The 8,262-nt window shown below is 45.9% G+C and overlaps 1 protein-coding gene across 1 annotated transcript in view; it reads right to left on the bottom strand.

Moving 5' to 3' along the window:
• Window positions 1-7,795, bottom strand: part of LOC118419440 — a 22,765-nt gene extending 14,970 nt beyond the window's left edge. Inside the window, exons 1-3 of the mRNA XM_035825807.1 lie at window positions 7,633-7,795; window positions 7,144-7,374; window positions 6,653-6,979 (exon numbers count right to left, since the gene is read on the bottom strand). Of these exons, the coding sequence (XP_035681700.1) occupies window positions 6,653-6,979; window positions 7,144-7,374; window positions 7,633-7,696 (622 nt within the window). The 5' untranslated portion in view covers window positions 7,697-7,795. The remainder of the gene's footprint in view (window positions 1-6,652; window positions 6,980-7,143; window positions 7,375-7,632) is intronic.
• Between the last annotated feature and the right edge of the window lie 467 nt (window positions 7,796-8,262).

The following is an 8,262-nucleotide window of genomic DNA, read 5'->3' on the forward strand; positions in this document are numbered from 1 at the left end:
ACTTGGAGGGCAAATCGTGACGTTTTCTGACTAAAGTCAAGACCTGATCGCAGTCCCCATCAGGCCTCAAGATCTAATCTCCAGCAGATCTTGCTGTGGCAAATGGGAAAGAGTTTAGCCGGCAGAGGAGTTATTGTGGTCAAGATCTACTGTTACTAGCCACTGCTGAAAGAACAGATGGTAGCTAACGCGCACCCACACCGTGAAGAATCACTTTGCACGCCCAACAACAGATCTACAGGTCCGTCAAAAATAGACGCAATAACAAAGGGCTTCCCTGGTGGTCCCGAAAAGGACAACTAATATAGCTCCAGTCTGATTGGAATTACTGTATCTACATGAAATATGCATACATTCAGATGACGGAACATAAACATCACAGCTTACATCAATGCGTATGGTTCAGAGAAAAGCCGCGATGGTTCTGATCTAATAATCGTATAAAACCTCATTGGTTCTACTTGAGACGTTTTCGATACCATGAAGAAAAGAGCAGCCGGTGCCTGTTACACTAGAGGAGAACTGCGGCCACTTAATTCTTATTCCCTCCCAGCCCCACCGAAACCTGTGCTCGGTTACTTACGTCCGGTTGTCGACGGTTGAGTTGAGATTAGTTTTGAAATCCTTGACTTGAGTAAATACACATGTAATACTCTGTCCTCCAAACATGTCACAAAACGGTAACAGTTCGAAGCCTAGAATATCAAGTGTCCATTTGTGGGCCAGGCATCACTTTACATTACACAGTGTTTTTCCAATATTAGTATGGATTTTATTTTCAAGCAGTCCTTGGGGGGATAGAAGTGGCCGGGATTTCTTACGACTGCCCCCCTATCGGCGCCCGGGTAGAACCTCTAAACGGCACAGATTTCGCACCAAGACCTATTTACAAGGCGACTTGAAGCGTTCCGATTTGTGAGAGGTGAAGGAAGCTCTGGAGGCAGCCGGAAGAAATCCTGTCCGCCCCCACCGAAACCTCTGCTTGGATTTCCACACACTGCCTAATATCGCAGGACACCCGTGGTGATCCATTTATACAATAATATAATCGTTTCTATAGTGCACTCACTGATGAGATTTGTCAACTTGAGAGGATCGTAAAGATAACGTTAATCAAATCATCATTTCTAAAGCACCACCATAATCTATAAATGGGACCATTCACGTTACGCCTGAGCATATCTGGCCATATGGAGGTTAAATAATTTATCTTCCTTGATTTGGGGAAGACAGATGTTTACAAGTTATATCTCAAAACAGATGTATGGTGTCGGTTTGTTTTTCTTTTTCTCAGCGTTTTGATATTATGAGACGCGAACAAACATGAACAAAACTTTGGCACACGTGACGTTGGATCTAAACTCTCCGCAAAGACCTGCTGTAAACAAGAGGGTCTCTGTTAACCTTTAATTTAAAAGACAGCGATTATGCTGTCATTGTTAGGATCGCAGGGGGTTCAGGCCAAACCGGATGCAATTTTTAGAGAGAACAGATTTGCATCTTTGTTCCTCCAACTTTCTAGTGCAAATGATGTTTGAATTCCAAACCTTGAGGCATTTCGATGCTAATTCTCTCTTGCGATCCACACTATGTCAATATTTATACCACAGGGACGTCGGCAATGTTACATCCATTTTACTGAAACGAATCAAGACGAAAATACCCCCGGGCTTCGGAGCTAAAGAACACAATAAAAATAGCGTAAATAATTTCTCAAAGGAGGCAAAATCATCCTTCCCTTGCCAGTAACTGTCAAATGGCAAAAATGGCAAATGTCGTCGCCCTATTTGACCGATTGCAACGGTTTTCAGCCACAAAAGGAGCACTGACAGCGGCAGAAGATTACTGGGCCCGTGTGGACCGTGTGGACATCACGCCCATAACTCAGGATCGCTCATCAGGGCAAGGCGGGCACAGGAAAAACAGCATCAGGGCGGTGCAAGATCGCCCAACTGTGCCAAGGACAGAGTCGGGTTCACAGAGAAAGTGCCCGAAATCAATTTACAATTGAACTAAGCAGACATGGTAAAAGGAATTAGTAGGAAACGGTCCGAAGAAGAGCCAAGGAATCGCCCTAGACGTACTTGTACTGACAACGAGACAAACTAGACTATTGACGGCGCGGAGCACATGGTGAAGGGCGCGGCAACATTTTGGCACATTCCCGACGTTCTTCCTACCTTCCACCAGCACCAGTCCCACCAGGAGCACTCCCAGCACTGCGGCGTTCCTTCCCAACATCGTACAACAGTCGACACGGCCTTGTTTTTAGGAGAAAGACTGACTATGCTTGCGGTGACCAGCGCTAGAACCTGCGACGAGCTCGCTGACTTGACAGATCAGTGACAGCTGTGGGGCCTGAATGGGGTTTTGTGCAACACCACTATAGCCCCAATAACAGGCTCTACCGCTGGTGTTTAGAAAATTGTTTTTTCCCGATTACGAACGAATCTTTGATTTCTACGGTCTTCCTACAGTAGAAAACAGCTCTCCCTAAGCTGGAAGTGGAGGCGAGAACACCACTCACTCATAAGAACACATCGGCAGAGGTCAAAAGTTTTTAATAGCTGACCCTTTTATATTGAATTTGATCGGATTAGAACCTCATAAATAAAATGATATACTCTAGTCCACCGAATGAAACGGCGTCGACGCTCTTCTTCTTTTGTTATGTTCTTTTCTTTTTTATAAACCCTAGGTCTTGTAAGATGACACCACCAGGCAAAGGGCCGACATGCACTTGAACTGGCCCGCCCAGGAGTTGTTGACTGAACAAACGTTCGAGGAGGTGCCTCGATCACGTTAACTGCCTCATTCCTCAGTTTGGGTACCTACTGGTTGCAATGATACGCCAATGTGAATTATACCATTTATATGCAGCTCCAGACAGTGCAATTTCGGCTCTGGTGTTCCAAGAAGAATCCATGCAGTTCTGGAAATTTTGATTTGAAGCAATCAGCACATATATGAAGTTGTCGCCAGCTTAAATACAGCAACAAGTATTCCCAAAACCCCTGTCTCAGACCCTCATCCAGTTGGGATTTAAATATTGCACCAATCATATCAAGCACGCTTGGGACAAAAGAATCATCTGGGAATATCTTCTGTGAAGGATCATGTGGATTTGATATCACGTCCACCTGCTGATGCAATTACTGTCATACGTGTGACATACCAGGAAGCGGGGGTACAGTAATTGGGAAAGCAACATTGCATCGACATGGTGTCATCGGAAAATAAAGAAAGTTTGTCAGCCAAGGCCCCAAAGGCGACAGGGATGCTTCAACTTAGCCTGGGTACCATGCGTATTCTACCGGGCTCCTTACACTCGCTACCTAAAAAAGTATCTTAAAAAAAAGTATTTTTTTTAGGTAGCGAGTGTAAGGAGCTCGGTAGAATACGGATGGTACCCAAGGCTAGCTTCAACTGCCCGAACGAAAAATTTTACAAGAATTTATTTTCGAATAGATAAATGAATAAACAAATGAAAATCGCTGAAGGAAGCTTTGTTTTTAAAATTCAGTTTACTTTGTTCAGCGTTATATGTTGTTGCCATATCGAGAGAATGTCGTCTTTTAAAACCTAAATGGTAGAAGATCCTTTGGTAGTAGCCTTTGGATGCCTTCTTGGCCTTATCCGTCAATGTAATTCTCCGCGCCGCCGAGAAAATCTAAACAAGTGACTTGCCAGATAGACGAAATTAAAGGAAGCGGTGATTTCCAACAAGGAGTTTACATCATGAAAGCTCCTTGTTTTCTAACAGAAGTTTGCTCCTTAGATTTTTGCCAGCATACCAGAGAGTAGCCTGAGTCCTACGGTTATAACGTTAGCAAGCGAATCACTATAGAGGATGGTACTCAGGCAAACCAGATAGTGTACAAAAAGTAGGATTTACCAAATCGAGCAAGCCCGGTTTAAGCCTGCTAAGTGCGTCTGGTAATAGTTTTTAAAGAAAAAGGTAGCAGGACGAATCCAAGGCAAGTCCTGTAATGGTTTTCTAAAGCCTCGCATTTATCACCATTTGGCGAGTCATATGATCCAATTCTCCGTGCATTGGATGAGAGAGATTTATGACCGTCCAGACCAAGGAAATCACACACACAATCATACACATACAAACACATTTTTTTTACATACGTACAGAAATTGAAATAAATCATTTGAAATAAAAGGCTAGTGTAGTAATACTAGTACGTGGCACCATTACAGAGCTAAACATAGTTTATGGGCCGCATTCTTTACCCGTATCAGGCTTCTGCGCATGCCCTCAACGAAAAACAACATCTAGATTATTTTCCAAACAATTAACGATAAACTAATGCAGAGAACATTTCTTTGATTTCTGTCTCTATCCTTGTAATGTGTTGGCTTAAATTCGGTTCTCGCCATCAAATCTGCTTCAAAATAACAAAACTTTGCTTCTTAAACCATCCAGGTCGTTGACCTATTCTAACCCAAGGTCAACCAGCAGCACAAGGGACTACAAACCATTACACAAGGTCACTGTGGCCATGTTGGTAGGGACGGACCACCGATGGTCCGAGGGGGATGCTGATAAACCGGTAGAGATGTGCATTCGAAGTTGGGAAGAGAAAATAGTGGTGTCTTAGAAAGGATAATACTTTACCAAAATTGGGGACGCAAAAACAAAGAAACTAAAAAATCACACACATGCACGCACACGTACACGTACACTCGCCAGCGCACATAAGCACACAAACACTCATACATGCACACCGTGACACACACACACGCACACATGCTCGCACACACATACACACACACACATGCATGTTCGTACACACACACGCGCGCGCCCATGCTCGCACACACACACGCATGCTCGCACTGACACACACGCACGCATGCTCGCACACACACACATGTCGTCGCCCAGAATGCCTGCAAAGGGAGGCTACCATATTGGTCAATTTTCAGATGTCAGCTTTTCACACACGCGCGCGCCCATGCTCGCACACACACACACACGCATGCTCGCACTGACACACACGCACGCATGCTCACACACACACACATGTCGTCGCCCAGAATACCTGCAAAGGGAGGCTACCATATTGGTCAATTTTCAGATGTCAGCTTTTCCAAGCAGATATGATCATATATTGGAGGGCCGACAGTAGCGTGCTCTAACTGTCTTGTCATAGAGAACTCTTTATGGAACATAGTCACATACTCACACATAATCACACACATGCACGCACACGTACACGTACACTCGCCAGCGCACATAAGCACACAAACACTCATACACACACACACATGTCGTCGCCCAGAATGCCTGCAAAGGGAGGCTACCATATTGGTCAATTTTCAGATGTCAGCTTTTCCAAGCAGATATGATCATATATTGGAGGGCCGACAGTAGCGTGCTCTAACTGTCTTGTCATAGAGAACTCTTTATGGAACATAGTCACATACTCACACATAATCACACACATGCACGCACACGTACACGTACACTCGCCAGCGCACATAAGCACACAAACACTCATACATGCACACCGTGACACACACACACGCACACATGCTCGCACACACATACACACACACACAGCTTTTCACACACGCGCGCGCCCATGCTCGCACACACACACACACACGCATGCTCGCACTGACACACACGCACGCATGCTCACACACACACACATGTCGTCGCCCAGAATGCCTGCAAAGGGAGGCTACCATATTGGTCAATTTTCAGATGTCAGCTTTTCCAAGCAGATATGATCATATATTGGAGGGCCGACAGTAGCGTGCTCTAACTGTCTTGTCATAGAGAACTCTTTATGGAGTTCGTCAGGCCAGGTAGGAATAAGGTAGTTCCATTTTAGGCCGGGACCCCCGTTTTACGTCGACGTCCCTTCCAAAAGACGTTAGCAATCCCTTACAACATGTCCGAACCGAGCCGACCCTAGGATCGAGCTGTCATATAACTTGCCCTGATAATGCACCGTCCCAGTAAGGGTCTGATGATATGACTAGAGTCCAGTGACCGCATTTCAGTCGGATTCCCCTGGCAGATGTTCTAGTTACCCGGCACCGTCAAAGTCACGAGGACCGCCAAATTGGTAACATGAGAACCAACTGACGTACTTTGGGCAAGTGTTTAAGTCGTCGCTGACAGTCTCGCCCAACACAGGACCAGGCCACAACAAGAAAATGTTATGGGTGTCATCAGCGCGATCATTAGTTTTCGCCTGATTAAAAAATCCCATCAGGCGATGGTGAACATGACGAGAAAATACCAAAATGGGAAAATCATGTGTCGTGTGGCAGCCTTGACTGTACTTGTATAAGTGACGCCTGGTGAAGTAGCTAAGGGGTAGCCATGATCATGACTGTAGTTGTAGAAGTTAAACTTGTTCGGTAGTAGTAGAACTTGGTAAGTGATACTAGTCTACCACAGAAGTGTCACTTTTACAATTCTTGAATACAGGATGAAATGCATGTTGGTTCAAATACCATATCTTGCTGTTACAACGTTTATAGTGTCTATTTTGAAAATTTGCGCAGTTTTTCTTTTACCAATTATGTTTCTTTCGCCCTCTCTCATTAAATTTGGAGTCTGCCAACTATGTTATCCGTAAAATGCACCTGCTGTGGCCGAAACGGAATGGTTATTTTTACTCACTGTTAGTCGGTCTGGGTTGGACGACATCCATGTTGAGCCACTCCATCCCAGTGGCCAGTGTTGGCTCGGCATCAGTCAGAGCGAGCCCTTGCCCCGTCCAGTAGGAAGCACAGTCGTGCTGCGGCCCCTGCCAGGCCCGGTAAGCCGTCTCCTGGAACACCTCCCCGGTGTCGGGCCGGGCGCAGTAGCAGTACCCGGTGGAGCCATGGCACTGCGTGGTCTCGTAACTCCCGTCCGCGGCGCACTGTTTGGTGAAGGCGCCGACCAACACCGGCCCCGCCTCCGCCGCTGCCTTCTCATCTAAACACCTGGTCTGTAAGCTGGTACCTGGGGGATAAAGCGTTTTCAATATCAACATTTCAACATTTTTCTTTATTGTTCTTCAAGAAGAAATGTGGTCCCACACTTTTATCATAAACTGATTGGCGAGTACGTTGTTATAAAGCGTTAACACAATTGTAGAAATGCACACGAGGGAAGAGTATACTAACTCCAGTAGGCTGCACAATCGTACTGCGGCCCCTGCCAAGCCCGGTAAGCCGTCTCCTGGAACACCTCCCCGGTGTCGGGCCGGGCGCAGTAGCAGTACCCGGTGGAGCCATGGCACTGCGTCGTCTCGTAACTCCCGTCCGCGGCGCACTGCTTGGTGAAGGCACCGACCAACATCGGCCCCGCCTCCGCCGCCGTCTTCTCCTCTAAACACCTGGTCTGAGCACTGGTACCTGGGGATGTGTCGTTTTTAAAATGAAAGAAATGTTTTACAGCATCATATTTTGGCTATGCTGTTGTATTGGCGACAGGTAGACCTACATGTACTAACCCAAGCCCCCCCCCCCCCCCCCCCCCACACACACACACAAACATACGCGTACGCTTACAGTCCCCAACCCGGATGCAGCCGCAGTCCTCTCCGATAGCAGCCCTACTACCACGTAACATACATTTGTCTGACTCTTCACAACACTATGCAAAAAAGTTACCTGCAAAAACAAGAGACAGGAGGCCCAAGGTTCCAACAAAGCGGCACGTAAATGTGCGACCCATGGCTGCGATGGCAAGACTCTTCGACTTACATTTAAAACAAGGATTATTTCAAACTCGCGAGTTCCTTGATCATATCAACAGGGTCAGCAACCTGTAACAACAGCAACAACCACTTGTGCGATACGGCCTCTTGATGTGCAACCAGGTACTGAAGTAGGGATTAAACCCTCGCAGAGAGCTTTTCGCTTTTACGTTCTTGATGTCGATGCGTCTCTTTGAAGTCGGAATTGAACATTAGATTTGGAGCTTTTACAATAACAAAAACGCGTTTATTGCAAATTCTTGGCCCTCAACTAATGGCATGTGTGAGATTATAGACTCAACAATGAATGATGAAAAGTCGATGTGGATTTGTAAGTTTTGCTGCTAAATTTAAGCACATTGTTGGGTTTGACGCCAGAATGGTATAATTTTCACAATTCAAACTTTCCCAGCCACCTGTGCTGTTGAAGTCGTTCGGTAACACGATCAAAGAAAAGTCAAGTCCAAAATACCACCTTGATGCTCGCTCTATAGCCGTCTGTAATTGTCGTCTAGAGATGTGAATTTATATTAGCTTCTACCAA

This window comes from Branchiostoma floridae, chromosome 7 (assembly GCF_000003815.2).
Source record: "Branchiostoma floridae strain S238N-H82 chromosome 7, Bfl_VNyyK, whole genome shotgun sequence".
Taxonomy (NCBI): Eukaryota; Metazoa; Chordata; class Leptocardii; order Amphioxiformes; family Branchiostomatidae; genus Branchiostoma; species Branchiostoma floridae.